Source organism: Hemiscyllium ocellatum, chromosome 1 (assembly GCF_020745735.1).
Source record: "Hemiscyllium ocellatum isolate sHemOce1 chromosome 1, sHemOce1.pat.X.cur, whole genome shotgun sequence".
Lineage (NCBI taxonomy): Eukaryota > Metazoa > Chordata > Chondrichthyes > Orectolobiformes > Hemiscylliidae > Hemiscyllium > Hemiscyllium ocellatum.
In genome coordinates this window covers 17707962-17730289 of record NC_083401.1, presented here as the reverse complement: position 1 = coordinate 17730289, position 22328 = coordinate 17707962, and the positions used below count along the sequence as shown (strand labels likewise).

Below are 22328 nucleotides of genomic sequence, written 5' to 3'. Positions count from 1 at the left end.
CTTTAGGTCTAACAACGAGTCCCTCTGGAGTAGTTGTAATACTTACTGTGCAAGCTTTCGTCTTCTACATTGGAAACGGACATTTTCAGTCTTTTTTTCTTCTCTAATTCCACACCCCCCACCCCCCTCCCCAACACACAATATATTTCAGCTCTTATTTACTGAATGTTTCCTCGCTGCGGTGGGTCGATCAGAAATCTGATGTTGTTCTCTAATAATGCCTCTTCTTCCCCGCACCCCCCTTGCTTTACCCTTCTGTTTCCCCACCGTCGGTTCAGCTCTCTCCTCTCCCTGTTTCCCTGTCTTTCTGCCCGTGATCTCCCGAAGCATATAACCCGAAAAAAAACAGAACGTGCAAAGATGCACGTCAAAAGCTGCTCTGCTCAGCTCCAATGATCATGTGAGCTTTGGGAGTGAGCAGCTATGTAAACAAAGAGCGAAGGGAACGTCTCATAAAAGCCCTTCCTCTCCAACGGGGAAAAAAAAAGAAGCATTGAACCCACACAGCTTCAGCCAGGAAGGAACAGCAGGCACCACACGGTAGTACAGGGAACAACATTTTTTTTTATCAAACATCAAGTCTCACCTCCAGCAGTGTCCACCGTGAGATGGTGCCAAATACATTAATGCTGCTTGCATTGCAGTGTACCAAGCAGAAGGAGAGGTCAGAGAAAGTTAGATTGTTTTCTCTAGGGCGTAGGAGGCTGAGGGGGCAACCTGATAGAGTCATCAAGACGTACAGCATGGAAACAGACCCTTAGGTGCAACCTGCCCATGCCAACTAGATATCCCAACCCAATCCATTCCCACCAAGCATACCAAACGCTTTCTTCACTATCCTATCTACCTGCAACTCCACTTTCAAGGAGCTATGACCCTGCACTCCAAGGTCTCTTTGTTCAGCAGCACTCTCTAGGACCTTACCATTAAGTATGTAAGTCTTGCTAAGATTTGCTTTCCCTCGCATTTATCTGAATTAAATTCCATCTACCACTTCTCAGCCCATTGGCCCATCTGATCAAGATCCCATTGTAATCTGAGGTAACCTTCTTCGCTGTCCATTACACCTCCAATTCTGGTGTCACCTGGAAACTTACTAACTGTACCTCTTATGCCCGCATCCAAATCATTTATGTAATTGACAAAAAGCAGAGGACTCAGCACCGATCCTTGTGGCACTCCACTGTTCACAGGCGTCCAGTCTGAAACACAACCCTTCACCACCATCCTCTGTCTTCCATCTTTGAGCCAGTTCTGTATCCAAATGGCTAGTTCTCCCTGTATTCTATGAGATCTAACCTTGCTAATCAGTCTCCCATGGGGAACCTTGTTGAATGCCTTACTGAGGTCCATATAGGTCACATCTACTGCTCTGCCCTCATCAATCCTCTTTGTTACTTCCTCAAAAAATGCAGTCAAGTTTGTGAGACATGATTTCCCACACACAAAGCCATGTTGACTATTTCTAATCAGTCCTTGCCTTTCTAAATACATGTACATTCTGTCCCTCAGGATTCCCTCCAACAACCTGCCCACCACCGACATCAGGCTCACTGGTCTATAGTCCCCTGGCTTGTCCTTACTGCCCTTCTTAAACAATGGCACCAGGTAGCCAACCTCCAGTCTTCCAGCACCTCACCTGTGACAATCAATGATACAAATATCTCAGCAAAACGTTTTAACCAAATATTTTAACCAAACCCTCAATTTCTTTAGTCATCCAGCATTCCCAATACCTACCAGCCTTTCCTTTCACCCTGACAGGAATATACTTTCTCTGGATTCTTGTTATCATTTCTGAAGGCTTCCCATTTTCCAGCTGTCCCTTTACCTACAAACATCTGTCCCCAATCAGCTTTCAAAAGTTCTTGCTTAATACTGTCAAAATTAGCCTTTCTCCAATTTAGAACTTCAACTTTTAGATCTGGTCTATCTTTTTCCATCACTATTTAAAATCTAACAGAATTATGGTTGCTGGCCCCAAAGTGCTCCCCCATTGATTTCTCATGTCATCTGTCCTGCCTTATTTCCCAAGAGTAGGTCAAGTTTTGCACCTTCTCTAGTAGGTACATCCACATACTGAATCAGAAAATTGTCTTGTACACACTTAACAAATTCCTCTCCATTTAAATCCTTAACACTATGGCAGTCCCAGTCTATGTTTGGAAAATTAAAATCCCTGACCATAACTACCCTATTATTTTTACAGATATCTGAGATCTCCTTACAAGTTTGTTTCTCAATTTCCCACTGACAGTTAGGGGGTCTATAATACAATCTCAATAAGGTGATATCCCTTTCTTATTTCTCAGCTCCACCCAAATAGCGTCCCTGGATGTATTTCCAGGAATATCCTCCCTCAGCACAGCCATAATGCTAGCCCTTATCAAAAATGCCACTCCCCCTCCTCTTCTACCCTTCCTGTAGCATTTGTATCCTGGAACATTAAGCTGCCAGTTCTGCCCGTCCCTGAACCATGTTTCTGTAATTGCTATGATGTCCCAGTCCCAAGTTTCTAACCATGCCCTGAGTTCATCTGCCTTCCCTGTTAGGCCCCTTGCATTGAAAGAACTGCAATTTAATTTATTAGTCCTACCTTGTCCCTGTCTGCCCTGACTGTTTGACTCACTTCTGTTCTCAACTGTACAAGTCTCAGATTGATCTCTTTCCTTACTATCTCCTTGGGTCCCACCCTCCCACCTTACTAATTTAAATCCTCCCAAGCAGTTCTAGCAAATTTCCCTGCCGGTATATTAGTCCCCTTTCAATTTAGGTGCAATCTGTCCTTCCTGTACAAGTCACTTCTACCCCAAAAGAGATTCCAATGATCCAAAAATGTGAATCCTTCTCCCATACACCAGCTCCTCAGCCATGCATTCATCTGCTCTATCCTCCTATTCCTGCCCTCACTAGCTCATAGCACCGGGATTATTCCAGAAATTACTACTCTCAAGGACCTCCTTTTTAAATTTCTGCCTAACCCTCTGTAATCACCCTTCAGAATCTCAACCTTTTCCCTTCCTATATTGTCAGTTCCAGTGTTGACAATGACCTCTTGCTGGCCCCTCTCCCCCATGAGAACATCCTGCACCCTTTCTAAGACATCCTTGATCCTGGCACCAGGGAAACAATACACCATTCTGATTTTTCACTGCTGGCCATTGAAATGTCTGTCTGTACCTTGGCTAGAGAATCCCCTAACACAATTAATCTCTTGGAAGCCGACGTACCCCTCGTTGCATAAGTGCCAGTCTCAATACCAGAAACTCAGCTGTTCGTGCTATGTTCCCCTGTGAATCAATCACTCTCTACATATTCCAAAACAGCATATGTGTTTGAAATGGGTATAGCCACAGAAGTATCCTGCACTAGGTGCCTACCTCTCTTACCTTTCCTGGAGTTAGCACAACTATGTGACTGCATCTAAGACTTCACACCCCCCACCCCCCCATTCCTATAACTGCCATCCATCACGTACTGTTGCTGTTACAAATTCCTCATTGCTTCTAACTGTCTCTCCAACTGATCCATTTGATCTGATAAAATTCACATCCAACAGTATTTATTGCAGATATAATTTGCAGTAACCCTTAAACTCTCTTTAAACTCCCACATCTGACAAGAAGCACATATCACTGTACTAAAGGCCATTTTTGATCCTTCACAATCTACAGACCCAGAAAATAACACTGTCTTATTCCTCTACAAAACACTGCCCCAGGTTAAATTAATAGTTATGGCTTATATTTTAAGTTTAATCAAGAGACATATCTAAAAAAAAATCAAGAATGAACCCACTCTACCCATTACTGCAGACTTTCTGTAGGCCACTTAAATATTTAACTTATCTGATTCTCTGATGTGAACTTTGCCTGAACAGATTCCTCCCAGTTGTGAATTTCACTGTTTGTTAATTTTCCCAGATGCACTCCGATGTCCAATGATACTTGAATTCAAACAGCAAAGGCAGTAACTGTGCAGGTACACTCCAATGTCAGTTTCTTTCTCTCTCTCTCTCTCTCTCTCTCTCTCTCTCTTGCACTATGTGCTTCCTTTGTGTGTTCTTCTCCATTTTAAACAGCTGTTGTTTTAACTTTTCTTTTCCAAAGTTCCAAAACGATGCAACAGCATATAAAACATTAATTGCTGCTCCTGGAATTCGAGGAAATCACCTCCAGCACCTAAAATACCTCAAAAAAGGAACAGCTGTTACAGCCAGAAAATTTTCCGTCCTCCAGAAGTATATAAAATTGTGAAAGGCATGGATAAGGAGGATAGTCAGAGTCTTTTTCCCAGAGTGGAAGTGTCATATACTACGGGGCATAGGGTTAAGATGCAAGGGGGAAAGTTTAGAACATAGAACATTACAGTGCAGTACAGGCCCTTCGGCCCTCGATGTTGCGCTGCCCTGTCATACTAATCTGAAGCCCATCCCACCTACACTATTCCATGTACGTCCATATGCCTGTCGAATGACGCCTTAAATGCACTGAAACTTGGCAAATCTATTACCATTGCAGACAAAGCATTCCATACCCTTACTACTCTCTGAGTAAAGAAACTACCTCTGACATCTGTCTTATACCTATCTCCCCTCACTTTAAAGTTGTGTCCCCTCGTGTTTGCCGTCCCCATACTTGGAAAAAGGCACTCCCTGTCCACCCTATCTAACCCTCTGGTTATCATGTATGTCTCTATTAAGTCACCTCTCAACCTTCTTCTCTCTAATGAGAACAGCCTCAAGTCCCTCAGCCTTTCCTCATAAGACATTCCTTCCATACCAAGCAACATCCTAGTAAACCTCCCCTGCACCCTTTCCAAAGCTTCCACATCCTTCTTATAATGTGGTGACCAGAACTGTACACAATACTCCAAGTGTGGCCGTACCAGAGCTTTATACAGCTGTGGCATAACCTCCTGGTTCCAAAACTCTGTCTATTAATACAGGCCAAAACACTGTATGCCTTCTTCACAACCCTGTCAATCTGGGTGCTTTTGTTTCACAGAGGGCAGTAGGTGCCCGGAACATATATAATATGCAGATATAATAACACCATTTAAGAGGCTTTTAGACAGACACATAGGAATAGAAGCTTACAGACCATGTGCAGGAGGATGGTATTAGTTTAGAATGGCATCATGGTCAACACAGCTGTGGTGGGCCGAAGGACCTGTTCCTCTCCTGTACTGTTCTCTGTTCTGTATTCTGTGAGAAAGGTGATCTAATTGTAGCATCTAAAGTTCCTTCAGCGTGATTCACAGAGTAGATCCAGATCAGCACTAAGTTATTGAGTGTATTTAAGTCAGAGACAGTTAGGTTCTTGTTAGATTAGATTAGGTTAGATTAGATTACTTACAGTGTGGAAACAGGCCCTTCGGCCCAACAAGTCCACACCGACCCGCCGAAGCGCAACCCACCCATTCCCCTATATTTACCCCTTTACCTAACACTACAGGCAATTTAGCGTGGCCAATTCACCTGGCCTGCACATCTTTGGACTGTGGGAGGAAACCGGAGCACCCGGAGGAAATCCACGCAGACACGGGGAGAATGTGCAAACTTCAGTCGCCTGAGGCGGGAATTGAACCTGGGTCTCTGGCTAGGTACCAAGGTTTATTGGGAGAATGCAGGAGAATGGGGTTGAGAGGTGTATCAGCCATGATCGAATGGTGGAGTAGATTTGATGGGCCAAATGGCCTAATTCTGCTTCTAAATCTTATGGTAAATGTCATGAGAAATAAATTGGTCACAGCATGGGGCAAGGGCAGGTATTATTGCAGGCATTCAGGTCATGTTCTGGAGAGCTGCTGGCACTGCCAGTGATGCCCACATCCCATGAATGAATTTGAAAAAAAAAACTGAGGAGGGGATGCCCTGACTGCCACAATGTTCATTCAGGATTTTGATGCTGGATGGTGTCTCAAAGTCTCCCTAAAGTTCATGGCAACCTCTCGCTGCCAGTGGGTAGCTGCTCAATGCCCATTCAAGCCTTCCTCAACAAAAGGAAGGCAGCTGGCCAACATTGCATTACCCATCCTGATAATCTGTTGTGCCTGTGTGCTGGCTTTCTGTGCTGCATGTACAAGTGCCCCCCCAAGTCTCTTTCCGTTTTAAGCTTTCTGCAGTTTTTCTGCAATTAAACCATATTCTGTTCTTTTCTTCTCTCTTCCAACTCCACACATTGGAATGGAACTATCCCTAGTGTTCAGGCCAATATCTAATTCTCAATCAACATCACAAAAAAAACAGATTAGCTGGTCATTGTTAGCCACGTTTGTAAAGCCTGTATTCAACAACAGGGGGTTTAGGTTGTCATCAAATTCTATGTTGCGTTAAGGCCATCTGCAGATTTGCAGAATTCCAGCTCCTCCAAAGGTAGTGGACAGAATGCAACCAGGATACAATCCATCCAACAGCTCCATCAGTCATGAATCGCAGACCATGGAACACTTTATATCAGCCTGCCCAGTCAAATCTGTTGCAAGGAATCCCTTGCTTCTGCTCTCTGCATCTCAGGAGGCGACTGAATGGATCGCCAAACTGGACACGTCTGGTAAGCTTCTTCCATGATACTTGGATGTACAGCCGCTGTTGCAATGTGGGAATCACAGTTGACAATTTAGGCACTGCAAACTCCCAATCAAAGAGTAATAGGGATATGACGAGATCACCTGTGGTGAGGTTTAAGATTAAATTACTTACAGTGTGGAAACAGGCCCTTCGGCCCAACAAGTCCACACCGACCCGCCGAAGCGCAACCCACCCATACCCCTACATTTACCCCTTACCTAACACTACGGGCAATTTAACATTGCCAATTCACCTGACCCGCACATCTTTGGACTGTGGGAGGAAACCCACGCAGACACGGGGAGAATGTGCAAACTCCACACACTCAGTCGCCTCAGGGGGGATATGAACCGGGTCTCTGGTGCTGTGAGGCAGCAGTGCTAACCACCGTGCCACCCACTAAATAATGGGCAGGAAACCCAGGAGAACTTCTTTCAAATTGTTCTATCTACATCTGCTTTAGACTGCCCACAAAATTACTGCAGTATGGAAGGATGTGATTTGGCCAATCATACTGATACCAGCTCTCCAACTGAGGATTTCTCTCTGTGCCATTCAGACCCCTCCTCTCCAAAACCCTGCACATTCTTTCTTTTGGGAGACTCACCCAATTCCCTCTTGAAAGACTCAGTTGTGCCTGGCTGGACCACACTCTCTAGCAGCTCATTGTGGATCCTAACCATTTGCTGTGTGAAAAATAAAGCTTTAAATCCAGGTCTGTTTATTCTTCATCCCTTCATCAGTGGGAACAGTGTTTCCCTCATTATCCAGTCCCGACTCCTCACGATTTTGAAAAGCTCTGTCAAAACACCTCTCAATCATTTCTTCCTCCAGGAAAACCATTCCATCTTTTCCAAACTGTTTATGTAAATGAGTTTGAACCCAGGTCCCCAGAACATAATCTAATGACGATATCATGAGGCCTTCCTGCACACCATTTAAAGCTGTGGCCTGTGTTTATATTGTCTCTCCATTAATCACTGCACATGTGGAGCATCGGAGGCTGAGAGGTGACCGTGTAGAGGTTTATAAAATCATGAGGGGCATAGCTAGGGTGAATAGCCAAAGTCGTTTCCCCAGGGTAGGGGAGTCCAAAACTAGAGGGCATAGGTTTAAGGTGAGAAGGGAAAGATTTTAAAAGGACTTAAGGGGCAATGTTTTCATACTGAGGGTGTTGCATGTATGGAATGAGCTGCCAGAGCAAATGGTGGAGACTGGTACATTTAAAAGGCATTTGATGGTAATATGAATATGAAGGGTTTAGAGAGATATGGGCCAGGTGTTGGTGGCAGATGAGTCTAGATTAATTTAGGATATCTGGTCGGCATTGACGAGTTGGGCTGAAGGGTCTATTTCCATGCTGTATATCTCTATGACTCTATGTCTCCACGTTAAATTTCATTTCCTAACTGTCTGGCCATTTCACCAATTGTCAATGTTCTTTTGAAGTTCTATTCCTCCTGCAGTTCACAATTCTTCCAAGTTTAGTATCATCCATCAACTTTGAAATTATCCCTTTGCACCTATGTCTAAATCATGACTATTTGTCAGGAAAAATAAAGGTCCCAACAATGAATCCTGGGGAACTCCACTACACACCCTCCTCCAGCCCAAAAAAATACCCATCAGCTACTACTCTCTGCCTCCTATCACTCAGCTCATCTGTATCAATGTTGTTACTGTCCCTTTTCATCTATAACCTGTAATTTTTCCCACAATACTCCATTCCTGGCCATTATTGTATCAATTATGAACATTTGGTGTTTGCAGTTACTCTCATGGAACCTCTACAATGCATAAAGAGGCCATTCAGCCCATTGAGTCTGCATTAACCCTCCCAAGAATATCCCACCCAAACCCATCTCTAATCCTGCATTTCCCACAGCTAATTCACTTAGCCTACATGTTCCTGGACACTATACCACAGCCAATCCATCTAACCTGCACATCTTTGGACCGTGAGAGGAAACAAGAACACCCAGAGAAAATCCACACAGAACTGGGGGGAACATGCAAACTCCACACAGACAGCCACCCAAGGCTGTGAATTGAATGTGGGTCCCTGGCCCTGTTAAGCAACAGTGCTGACCACTGAGCTACCATTGAACATAGAACAATATGGCGCAGAACAGGCCCTTTGGCCCTCAATGTTGCGCCAACCTGTGAACTCATCTAAGCCCATCCCCCACACTATCCCATCATCATCCATGTACTTATCCAAGAATTGTTTCAATCTCCCTAATGTGGCCAAGTTAATTGAGTTAACTAATTGAGTTAACCATGCCATCTTCCTCTGTTGCATTTGGTAAGTTCATTGTCCTGCATAATTTCTGGTAAATTGGGAAACCCGACCAGAATTTTGTGAGTTTGGATAGTGAGTATCAATGGGCTAGTTGGTCATGAGAGCATCACAGCTGACCCAAATTCTGGCCCCACCCAGTGACCGCAACTATATCTCTTTCATAAAATGTTGGCATTCATTTCAAAGGAAATAGAATATAAATATAAAGAGGGTTTTACTCAGACTACATGAGCAGGAGTCAGACTCCATCTGGAATCTATGAATAGTATTCCAATACTGGCTTTGGTGGCTGTCCAGAGATGTTTCTCTCGTCTGATCTTGGGTATGGAGGGATAGTCTTATGAGGGGAGGTTGAGTAGATTAGGCCAGTAATGATTGGAGTATAGAAAAATGAGAGGTGACCTTATTAAAACATACATTCTTAGGGGAATTGACAGAGTAGACTCAGAAAGGTTGTTTCCCCTTGTGTGAGAGTTTAGGACCAGAGGATATAACCTCACAGTATGGAGTTATATGTTTAAACATAGAAAATAAGTGCAGGTGTAGGCCATTCTGCCCTTCAAGCCTGCTCCACAATTCAACATGATCATGACTGATCATGCAATCTCAGTACCTCATTCCCATCCTCTCCCCACACCCCTTGGCACAAGGAGAAAGTGAGGTCTGCAGATGCTAGAGATCAGAGCTGAAAATGTGTTGCTGGAAACGTCGAATTTCCTGTTCCTTGGATGCTGCCTGACCTGCTGCGCTTTTCCAACAACACATTTTCAGCCCTTGGCACAAGGACCCCATCCAGTTCCCTCTTGAATATATCTAACAAACTGGCTCCAACAGCTTTCTGCAGGAGAGAATACCAGACTGTCACAACTGTCTGAGTGAAGAAATTCTTCCTCATCTCAGTCCTGAATGGCTTCCCCCTTATTCTTAGACTGTGACCTAGACTTCCTCAATATTAGGAGCATTCTTCCAGCATCAAGCCTGTCCAGTCCTATCAGGATTTTGTATGATTCTAAGAGGTCTCCCACCCCCACCCCACCATTCTTCTACAGAATCTTTCTTCGAAATAGTTTACCCATGATGTTGAGGTGCCAGTGTTGGACTGGGGTAGCCAAAGTTAGAAATCACGCAACACCAACTTACAGTCCAACAGATTTATTTGAAATCACAAGTTTTTGGGACACTGCTCCTTCATCAAGTGAAAACTTTATAACAAGGTCAGAAGATAAATACAAATGCTATGAGTCAATAGATTAGATTAGCTTCCATTCCTGACAGGTTGGAAACAGGCCCTTCAGCTCAACAAGTCCATACCAACCCTCCAAAGAGTAACCCACTCAGACCTAATCCCTGACCCTATATTTACCGCTGACTAAGCCACCTAACACTATGGGCAATTTAGCATGGCCAATTCAGCTGACCTGCACATCTTTGGACTGCGGGGGAAACTGGAGCACCCAGAGGAAACCCACACAGACTCAGGGAGAATGCGCAATCTACACACAGACAGTCACCCGAGGTAGGAATCAAACCCAGGTCCCTGGTATTGTGAGGCAGCAGTGCTAACCACTGAGCCACCATGTCACCCAGGCTGAGCAACAAGTCTTTGCAGGTGATCAAAAGTTACAAACTGTGTGAGCAAAGCATCAACAACTGACTAGTAAGTGAAGGGATGACCCATGACCTGATTAATAATTCCGAAAAATCAATGATATAAGGTCAGTATTCCGAAAGCTTGTGATTTCAAATAATCCTGGTGGACTATCACCTGGTGTCATGTGACTTCTGACATTAAAGAATTTCAGACAGAGATGAGGAAGAATTTTTTTCTCTCACTCAATCTGTGGAATGTTTTACCACTTGAAGGCTGTCCACTTTGGGTTGTTAGGTACATTTAAAGCTGAAATAGATCATTAATCAGTAAATAAACTGAGGGTTATAAGAAAAAGGTTGGAAAGTGGAGTTGAGAAGTATTAGGTTAGCCATGATCTCCTTCAATAGACAATAGACAATAGGTGCAGGAGTAGGTCATTCAGCCCTTCGAGCCTGCACCGCCATTCAACATGATCATGGCTGATCATTCCTAATCAGTATCCGCTCCCTGCCTTATCTCCATAACCCTTGATTCCACAATCCTTGAGAGCTCTATCTAACTCTTTCTTAAATGAATCCAATGTTGAAACAGAGTCAATAGGCTGAATGTCCTAATTCCCCTCCAATGTTTTATGGTCTCTCCACATGGACCCAAATATAATCAGGTGACTCAGCACAGAATGTTATCAGTTTAAATTGACCTACATGACTAAGTGCCATATCAGATTAGAATCATCACTTTAAAGAGATAGTTATTGCCCAGCATTATTCTAACAATACATTCCTAATATAATTTAGTGACAACAGTATCTGGAGGTCTAAGATGGACCGTGTCCACAGGGAGGAATGTACCCAATACTGCCTTCATCCTGATGGTCACCTTTGTGTGTAGCTGCATCAAGCTGTGTGTAGACCCTCGGTATGCAGACAACAAGTGTCACTGCATACAGAGGTTCTACTTGTCCCTGGTATTGTGAAGGATGGGACTGGTCACGTTACCACAGAATGCTCCAGTCAGTTGGACCGTTCTGTATCACCAGTCCTTCGTGGAGAAATTTGCAAAGAAAATCTACGTTGACCAGCAGTCCATCAGGAAGTGGTCAGTGAGACCCTGGGGGAAAAGGAGAGGGTGAATCCTGTTGAGCAGTTCCCTAAGCAGACAGTCCAAGTCATTTGGTAGCATGCCTCATCACCAAAACTTTCCACAAGCACCAAGACATCACTTGGCCAGTGGTGAGAAGGGCACTACCTATGAGATCCTTGACGTATGCCCAGTTTCTTTGCACAGCTCTGGGGGGGGTAAGAAAACGTTACATATCTTCTGCTGGAGTGTGCTTTTGCAAAGGAAGTTTAGAGAGAGATGCAGTGGAGTTTTTTGTTGAGGTTCGTCCCGAGCAGCTTCGTGACTCACATCCAAGACAAAATTAACTACCCCTGGAGGAACATCAACATGGTGAAAGATGCTCTTGGGTCTGCCCAAAATTTATTGGTTTTCCAGAAAATGGAGTTTGCTTAGATTCTCTACAGTGTGGAAACAGGTCCTTCACCCTAACAACTCCACACTGACCCTCCAAAGAGTAACCCACCCAGACCCATTTTCCTCTAACGAACCAGACAATTTAGCATGGCCAATTCACTTGGCTTGCAGGAGGAAACTGGCATACCTGAAAGAAACCGATGCAGACACAGAGAATATGCAAACTCCACCTAGACAGTCATCTGAGGCTGGAATTGAACCTGGGACCCCAGTGCTGTGAGGCAGCAGTGCTCACAACTGAGCCACCATACTGCCCTGACCTTGACTGTGTGTTGCAGACTGTCAAATTCCAAGGTCCAGGACTACATGCTGAGAGACATACAAAAGCTTGGAGCAGCTGCCGGCAAAGGGAAAGACCACAGTCTAAGGTCTTTCTGCTGAAGTTAAATGGGGGTCCATTCAGTTATCGGACTCTCCCAGTGCCTCAAATATATGTAAATATAATCAGTCTGACGTAGGACTGGGACACAGACAGGTTTCACACCTATTGTTAGAAAAGCTGAGCTACCTTGAGAATGTAATTTAAAAGAAGTTCTGGGGCTGACATATCAAAGAACAGAAACCAGCGTATCCTATTATAAAAGATAAAAGTTTTAATCTAAGATTGTATCACATCTCCATGACGCTGAAATCCTTTGGCTATAAATTCTGTGAGCATGATCTTAACCTCCACAACCACCTGATAAAGGAGCAGCACTCCGAAAGCTAGTGCTTCCAAATCAACCTGTTGGACTATAACCTGGTGTTGAGTGATTATTAATCTTGTACATGTAAGAGATGTCTTTTGTTTGTTTGTTGGATAGAGTCCACTATTTGTTGGATTCTTCATATGCTACTCTAGAGAACCGAACTACTTTCATGACTATGGATGTATGTAAAGATATTTTATGGATAAAATATATTTTTAAAATAGAAAAAAAGTCTGGACAATTCAGACTGGAGATGGATGGGGCTATTGGACTTGCTATCTGTTTCATGATTTGCCCTCTGAAGTGGCCTAGCCTTGTATTGAGGGGCAAGTGGGATGGGTGGTAAATCTGGCCTTGCCACTGGCACACACATCCCATGAGTGAATAAAAACATCTTCCACACTTCAGTCAAGTCACTCATCACTCTTCTAAACTCCAATGGAAACAAGCCCAGCTTGGCCAGCATTTCCTCATTAAATTTGCTTGATTGGCAACACATCCACTCCCTCCACCCCTAATGCTCAGCAGTATGTACAAGCTACAAGATGCACTGCAGAAATTCACCAAAGATCCTCAGACAGCACCTTCCAAACCCATGATCACTTCCATCTAGAAAGACAAGGGCAGCAGATATCTGGGAACTCCATCACCTACAAGTTCCCCTCCAAGCCACTCACCATCCTGACTTGGAAGTATATCGCTGTTCCTTCGCTGTTGCTGGGTCAAATTCCTGGAATTGCCTCCCCAATGGCATTGTGGGTCAAACTTCAATGGATGGTCTGTAGTGGTTCAAGAAGGCAGCTCACCACCACCTTCTCAAGGGCAACGAGGGACAGGCAATAAAGGCTGGCCCAACCAGCGACTCCCACATCCCACAGAATGAATAAATACTAAAAGATCCACCCTGCTCATTGCAGGCGTCAATCTAATAAACCTCCACTGAACTGACTCCAAAACAACTACATTGTATCTGAAATAAGGAGAGCAAAATTGTACACAGTGTCCCAGACATGTTCTCATCAATACCCTGCAGAGCTGAAGCATGACATCCTTACTTTTACAGAGACCATAGAACATAGAACAGTACAGCGCCGGAACAGGCCCTTTGGCCCATGATGTTGTGCCAAACATGACGCCAAATGAAACTAATTCCTTCTGCCTGCCCTTAGTCCATATCTCTCCATTCTTTGCTTATTCATATGCTTATCCTAAAGTGTCTTAAACGCCCCTATTATATCTTCGTCCAGCACCACCTCTGGCAGCGTGTTCCAGACTCCTACCACTTTCAATTCCTCTCATAATAAAGAAGAGCATTCTATTAAATGTCCTCATTGCATGCTGTACATGAATAGTAGTCATGCACTGGAACACCCAAATCTCTCCAGTGCCTTGCATTTGTGTAGATGCCTATTTAAATAACAATCTGCATTTGCATTCTTCCTGCCAAAGTGAAAACCGTTCCACATTTTGTTAAATTGCACTCTGCCAGATTTTTGCCCACACATTCAATCTGTCTTGATCCATTAGCATCTATCTATGTCCTCTTTGCAATATATTTTCCTATCTATCTTGATATCATCAGCAAATTTTGACAAGCAGGAGGCTAGAAGAACACAGCAAGCCAGACAGCATCAAGAGGTGGGGAAGTCAATGTTTCAGGTGTAACACTTCTTCAGGACACGATATTATTAAGCTGGAGAGGGTTCAGAAAGATTTAGCAGGATGTTGTCGGGTGTGGAAGATTTGAGTTATAAAGAAAGGCTGGATAGGCTGGGACTTTTTTTACTGGAACATAGGAGGTTGAGAGGTGACCTTATAGAAGTTTAGGCTGGCACTGTGGCTCAGTGGTTAGCCCCCCTGCCTCAGGGTCCCAGGTTCGATTCCAGCCTTGGGCGACTGTCTGTGTGAAGTTTGCACATTCTCCCTGTGTCTGTGTAGGTTTCCTCCTACAGTCCAAAGATGTGCCGGCCAGGTGAATTGGCCATGCTAAATTGCCCATAGGTTAGGGACATTAGTCAGAGGGAAATGGGTCTGGGTGGGTTACTTTTCGGAGGGGTCGGTGTGGACTTGTTGGGCTGAAGGGCCTGTTTCCACACTGAAGGGTTTCTAGTCTAATCTAATAAAATCATGTGGGGTAATTTCCCTCATATGGGGTATTTCAAGATTAGAGGGCACATTTTTTAAGGTGAGAGGAGAAAGATTTAAAAAGGACATGAGAGGCTTTTTTCTACACAGAGGTTGGTTCGCATGTGGGAAGAACGTCCTGAGGAGTTGGCACAATTACAACATTTAAAAGGCATTTGGATAAGTGCATGAGTAAGAAAGGTTTTGAGGGATATGGCCAGGAGCAGGCAGTGGGGGACGAGTTTAGGATTATGTTTGGCATGGACTGGTTGGACTAAAGGGTTTATTTTCATGCTGTATGACTCTATAGCTCTAAGTCATTGATGTAAATTGAGGCCCCAGCACAGACCCCTGTAAGATTCCACACATCACAGTCCACTAATTGGACATAAAAACAACCCCTTTTCTTTAATCTTGGTTCTCTGCCAGTCAACCAATCTCCTGTCTATTAATTAAAATAAAAATGCTCCTGACATTGAAAATCTGAAACAAATACAGAAAGTGATGGAGAAATTCAACAGGTCTGACAGCATCTGTGGAGAGAAGAGCAGAGTTAACATTTCTAGTCCAATGTGCCTTGTCTTCAAAATTCAGAACTGCGTTCAGAAGTCAAATCAGACTCGAAATGTTAGCTCTGTTTCTCTTTCCATAGATGCTGCTCATCTCCTATCCACGCTGATATGTTGCCGTGACAACCATAAGCTCTTATTTTCTGCAATGGCCTTTGATGTAGCATTTTATCAAATGCCTTCTAGAAATCCAGGCACACTACCTCTACCAGCTCCCCTTTACCCACAGGATATGATGCTCTTCAAAAGTATTTACTGAGTATTGCTAACATAAGAACACATAAGAACACCGTAGGCAGCACGGTGGCACTGCTGCCTCACAGCGCCTGAGACCCGGGTTCAATTCCCGACTCAGGCGACTGACTGTGTGGAGTTTGCACGTTCTCCCCGTGTCTGCGTGGGTTTGCTCCGGTTTCCTCCCACAGTCCAAAGATGTGCGGGTCAGGTGAACTGGCCATGCTAAATTGCCCGTAGTGTTAGGTAAGGGGTAAATGTCGGGGTATGGGTGGGTTGTGCTTCGGCGGGTCGGTGTGGACTTGTTGGGCCGAAGGGCCTGTTTCCACACTGTAAGTAATCTAATCTAATCTAATCTAAAAAAAACTTTGTGGAAACTTTTCATCTTGCACGCATCAGTACAATGCACAAGAATACTCGTTCAAGGGAAAACGAACACTTAGGCTTCTTGAAAAGAGGGTGCTGAATGGTTGGTCTGTAGACTCTGACTAGTCAAGGCGATGATGTGGAGAATGCACCCATTAGTGCTGACAGTTAACTGCCAAACTTTGATTAAATTATCTGACTGGTAGAGTCAGGGTGACAGCCCATGACTAGTGAAGTTCTTCAGGGGCCTTTATTGGGACCACAACTATTCACATTATATATTAATGATCTGGATGAAGGAACTGAGGGTGTTGTTCCTATGTTTGCAGATGGCACAAAGATACATGGAGGTATAGACAGTATTGAGAAAGAAGGAAGGCTGCAGAAGGACCTGAACAGACTAGGAAAGTGGGCAAAGAAGTGGCAGATGGAATACAATGTAGCAAAGTGTGAGGTTAAGCATTTTGGTCGAAAATATAGAGACATGAACAATTTTCTAAATGGGGAAAGGCTTTGGATATCTCAAATAAAAAGGAACTTAGGAGTCCTAGTTCAGGATTCTGTTAGGTTAACATGCAGATTCAGTAGACAGATAGGAAGGCAAATGCATTTATTTCAAGATGGCTAGAATAGAAGACAACGGATGTACTGCTGCAGATACATAAGGCTCTGGTCAGACCACACTGGGAACATTGTGAGCAGTTTTGGGCCTCGTACCTAAGGGAGGACATGTTGGCTTGGGGCGGGTCATCCAAAGGAGGTTTACAAGAATGATCCCAGGAATGAAGGCCTTGTCATATCAGGAGCGGTTGTGCACTGCACATAATGGTGTTAAAAGGATGAGGCAGGGGGGATCTGATTGAAACTTACAGAATCCTGAGAGGCCTGAATTGAATAGGGGAAAAGAAGATGATTCCACAAATATGGAAGACTAGGACCCTAGGGCAAAGCCTTAGAGTGAACGGATAACCCTTTAGAACTGAAATGAGTGGGAGAGGGTGGGATCTGTGGTGTTCATTATCACAGAGAGCTGTAGAGGCCAAGTCATTTAAGACAGAGATGGCTAGGTTATTGCTGCAAGTGTGTTGCTGGTCAAAGCACAGCAGGCCAGGCAGCATCTCAGGAATAGAGAATTCGACGTTTCGAGCATAAGCTCTTCATCAGGAATAAGAGAGAGAGCCAAGCAGGCTAAGATAAAAGGTAGGGAGGAGGGACTAGGGGGAGGGGGGTGGGATAGGTGGAAGGAGGTCAAGGTGAGGGTGATAGGCCGGAGTGGGGTGGGGGCGGAGAGGTCAGGAAGAGGATTGCAGGTTAGGAGGGCGGTGCTGAGTTGAGGGAACCGACTGAGACAAGGTGGGGGGAGGGGAAATGAGGAAACTGGAGAAATCTGAATTCATACCTTGTGGTTGGAGGGTTCCCAGGCGGAAGATGAGACGCTCCTCCTCCAGCCGTCGTGTTGTTGTGTTCTGCCGGTGGAGGAGTCCAAGGACCTGCATGTCCTCGGTGGAGTGGGAGGGAGAGTTAAAGTGTTGAGCCACGGGGTGATTGGGTTGGTTGGTTCGGGCGGCCCAGAGGTGTTCTCTGAAGCATTCCGCAAGTAAGCGGCCTGTCTCACCAATATAGAGGAGCTGTAGAGGCCAAGTCATTTAAGACAGAGATGGCTAGGTTATTGATTAGTAAGAGGATCAAGGGTTACAGGGAGAAGGCAGGAGAATGGAGTTGAGAAACATATTAAGCATAATTGAATGGAGGAGGAGACCCATGAGCGGAATGGCATATTTCTGCTCTCATATTGTACAGCTTATGGTCTTATGGGTAAAACAGGCAGGTTCACTTTGATTCATCAGAAGCCTGAAAAATGGACCAATGAATTCCTATTTTATTGAGTTGAAAGAGACAAAGTCCATGTACATGTGCTTTCTGTTCATGAAGAAAACAATCCAACATGTTAACAAATACAGCTTCAAGTATGCCAAAGTGTACCATGGTGAGAGTCTGACTGACAATCCTAGTTTGGTTGTCAGCATAATTCTTCAAAAAGCTGTGGCTAAACATTTCTTTTTTTCCGAACTTGTCAATTTCTGTACTACCAACTAACTACTTCATGTCGGAAAATTGGTTCAACAGAATTTTCCCTTTATTGCATCCCACTTGCCTTGCACCTTTCTAAATGCTCATTGTAACCTCTTTAATGATCCAATCTAACATGACGAGAATGAAGCTCACTGAATGAGAATTCCTCAGTTTCCTGCATGCCTCCCATTATATTTGCTACTTTCCAGTCTGATTGAACCTTGCCTGAATCCAGAGAATTTTGGAAAATTCCCACATTTCACTGACTGCCTTGTTATTCCCATATTTTTTAAGACCTGAGAATGAGGCCCATCAAATTCTGGAGTGATGTCAGCCCAGTTTGTTCAGTACCACTTCCCTTGTTGCGATTTCAAACATCTCTCCTACCACTTCCCCATTTATAACAATGACTTGAATATTTTTGCATCTTTCGTGAAAACTGAAGGAAATTATTTGATCACTTCATCAGGCATTTCCTTACCATTAACTTCTTATTTTCACGATCTAGAGAACCAGCAGTCACTTTACTTCTCTTCTTTTATCGTAGAATCATTTCCTATTATATTTCTAGCTAGCTCCCTCTCCTCTAAGAACTTCTTTCTTCTATTCTAATTTCTTTCTCCTGTTCAATCTTTTAGTCATCCTCTGTAGTTTTTACCATTCACTTTGTGAGATGTGGTTGTCGCTGGCTGGGCCAGAATTCATTGTGGGTCCCTAGTTGCCTCTTGAGAAGGTGGTGGTGAGCTGCCTTCTTGAACCGCTGCAATCCATCTGTTGTAGGTTGACCCACAATGCCATTAGGGAGGGAATTCCAGGATTTTGACCCAGCAACAGTGAAGGAATGACGAAATATTTCCAAGTTAGGACTGTGGAAGGGAACTTGAAGGTGGTGGTGTTCCCATGTATCTGCTGCCCTTGTCCTTCTAAATGGACATAGGTTGGAAGAAGGTGCTGTTGAAGTGAATTAGTCAATTTTTGCTGTGTGTCCTGTAGATAGTACACACTGGCGCTACTGAGCGTCATGATGGAGGGAGTAGATATTTGTGTCTCTGATGCCAATCAATGGGCTGCTTTGACCTGGATGGTGTCAAGTATCTTGAGTGTTGTTAGAGTTACACCCATTCGGGCAAGTGGGCAGTATTCCATCACAGTTCTGATTTGTGTCTTGAAGATAGTGGACAGGCTTTGGGGAGTCAGGGGGTGTGTTACTCGCCTCAGAATTCCTAGCTTCTGACCTGCTGCTGTAGTCACTGTGTTTATGTGGTGAGTCCATTTGAGTTCCTGATCAATGGTAAGCCCAAGGATGCTAACAGTGTGAAATTCAGTGATTGTGACACTATTTGCTGTGAAGGGATGGTAGTGTCTCTTATTGGCGATAATCATAGCTTAGTATTTGTGTGGCGTGAATGTTACTTGCCACTTGTCAGCCCAAGTCTGGATATTGTCTAGAGCTTATTGCATTTAAACATGAACTATTTTAACATCTGAGGAGTCAGGAATGGTGCTTAACATTGCACAAAGGTTGGCAAACCGTGACTCCGACTAGCAGATTGTTTGCCCTGATACCCATTGATTCCAGTTTTGCCAGGGCTCCTCGATGCCATAATCAGTCGAATGCGGCTTTGATGTTAAGGGCTGTCACATTCATCTCACCTCTGGAATTCAGCTTTTTTTTATCTATATTTGAACCAAGGCTGTAATGAGGTCCAGAGCTGAGTGACCCTGGTGAAACCCAAACTGAACATCACTCAAGCAGGTGCTGCCTAACAGCACTGTTAATGGCACCATCCATCCCTCTACTGATGATTGAGAGGAGATGAGGCAGTAATTGGCTGGGCTGGATTTGTCCTGATTTTTGTGTAGATTAGATTCCCTACGATCTGGGAACAGGCCCTTTGGCCCAAAAAGTCCAAGAGTATCCGACCCAGACCCGTTACCCTACCGTATATTTACTCCTGACTAATGCACCTAACACTATTATTAGTGTGGCTAATTCACCTGACCTGCAACCAAAAGAGAAAATGCTGGAAAATCTCAGCAGGTCTGGCAGCATCTGTAAGGAGAGAAAAGAGCTAACATTTCAAGTCTAACTGATCCTTTGTCATAGCGCCTGACCTGCACATCTTTGGATTGTGGAGAGGAAACCGGAGCACCCGAAGGAAACCCATGCAGACACGGGGAGAATGTGCAAACTCCACATGTCCAAGGCGGGAATCAAATACTGAGGCAGCAGTGCTAACCACTGAGTCACTGTGCCGCCCAACCATCCCACATGTTGGGCATACCTGGGCTATTTTCCACATTGTCGGGTAGATCCCAGTGTTGTAACTGTACTGGAACAGCTTAGCTAGAGGAGTGGCAAGTTCTGAAGCACAGGTGTTCAGGACTACTACCGGAATGTTATCAGAGCCCATAACTTTTGCAGTGTCCAGCACTTCCAACAGCTTCTTGATATTACACGAAGTGAATTGAATCGATTGAAGACTGGGATCTGGATGCTGGGGCCCACTGGAGGAGGCTGCAATGGGTCATCCACTCGGAATTTCTGGTTGAAGATTGCTGCGAAAGCTTCAGCCTTTGCTCTGCACTGGTGTGTTGGGATCTTCTTCCAGCATTGAGGATGGGAATATTTGTGGTGCCACCTCCTCCTGTGAGCTGTTTAATTGCCACCACCATTCAAAACTGGGTGTGGCATAACTGCAGAGTTTAGATCTGATGCGTTAGTTGTGGGGTTGCTGAGCTCTGTTTGCCCCTTACTGTTTTTCACACAGGCAGTCCTGTTTGATAACTTTACCAGATTGACACCTTGTTTTTGGCATGCCTAGAGCTGATCCTGACATGTCCAGTTTGATTTATGATTAATCTATTTTAAATGTATAAATCTACACATTTTAACCTCTTACCATTTAAGAAATATTCTTTAAGTATTTTCTTCCTGCAATTGTGAACAACATATTTTTTCATGCCACGTTCTTTCCCATTCACTAAAGTAGTCAAAATCCTTCTGAATTCACTTTACAGCTTCCTCACTCTCTTGGTCCTGTATCATCAGAAATTTGGAAATAATAATTTTGATCTCTACATCCAAATCATTGATGTACGTTGTGAACATCTGGAGCCTTGGCACTGATTCTTGTGGTACCACACTAGTCATAGCCTGCCAATGCGAGTATGGCTGGTTTATTCCTAATCTGTATTTTCTTTCTATTAGCTAACACTTAGTTTATATCAGTACATTCCCTCCTATTTCAAGTGATTTCCTTTTTCTAAGCAACCTCCTCTGGGGACCCTATTAAAGGCCTTCTGAAAATCCAAATCTATCACATCCGTCCACTCCCCTTTATCAACCTTATTAGTGACAAAAGACAGAAGTGATTGTGGAGTTGTCAGAGTGAGTTACAATTTAATGGTTCATTCTTTATTTAGGAAGGGCCTTAGCCAGTCTCTTCTTTCCATTCTTTCACAGCATGGGGGACATTGCTGGCCTGCCCAGTTGTCCTTGAGAAAGTGACTGAAAGCTGCCTTCTTCAATCGCTGCTGTCCATTTGATGTAGGCAGACCTGCCAGCCAGGCAGCTAGGGAGGAAGTTGTAGAAGTTTTACTCAGCCACACTGAAGGAATGTTTCCAAACAATATGTTTCCAAGTCAGAATTGGATTATTTATTTATTTTGTCAGATGTCGGCTGTCGCTGGCTGGGCCAACATTTCTTGCCCGTCCCTAGTTGCCCTTGAGAAGGTGGTGGTGAGTTGCCTTCTTGAACCATTGAAGTCTACCTGTACCCTTTCTTTTTCTACGCTTGCCTTTCTGGGTGGCAGAAGATTTGGAAGTTGTGTCAAAGATGCATTGGTGAGATGATGGTGTGTTCGTGGTGAAGAGGATGAATGTTTCAGGAGTTAGGTGAGGTGCCAATCCAACAGCTGCTTTGTCCCCAATGACATCAAGCTTCTTCTGTGTTGCTGCAGCTGCACCTATCCAGGCAAGTACATAGTATTCTATCACACTCCTGAGCTTACGTTTTGTAAATGGTGGATAGGACATTGTGGGGAGCTCAAGTGTGTGTTTCTCTATCCAGAATCCATAGCTTCTTTTAGCCACTGAATTTCTAACGCTGGTTAATTTCTGTGTCTAGAGCTGACTCAAGCCTCACCTCCAATGTGTTTAACTCGTGTTTGCCCTTAAGAGTGGTCTAGCAAGCCACTTAGTTGCATCAAGCTGCTACATAGAATCTACATCAAATCAGGAGGGCAGCAGGGATAAACATGAAATAACAGC

At 44.2% G+C, this 22328-nt stretch overlaps 1 protein-coding gene across 1 annotated transcript in view; it reads right to left on the bottom strand.

The window, feature by feature from the left end:
* The window catches only part of LOC132824729 (BCL2/adenovirus E1B 19 kDa protein-interacting protein 3-like), a 38555-nt gene extending 38172 nt beyond the window's left edge, over positions 1-383 (bottom strand). Inside the window, exon 1 of the mRNA XM_060839447.1 lies at positions 47-383. Within this exon, the coding sequence (XP_060695430.1) occupies positions 47-83 (37 nt within the window). The 5' untranslated portion in view covers positions 84-383. The remainder of the gene's footprint in view (positions 1-46) is intronic.
* Between the last annotated feature and the right edge of the window lie 21945 nt (positions 384-22328).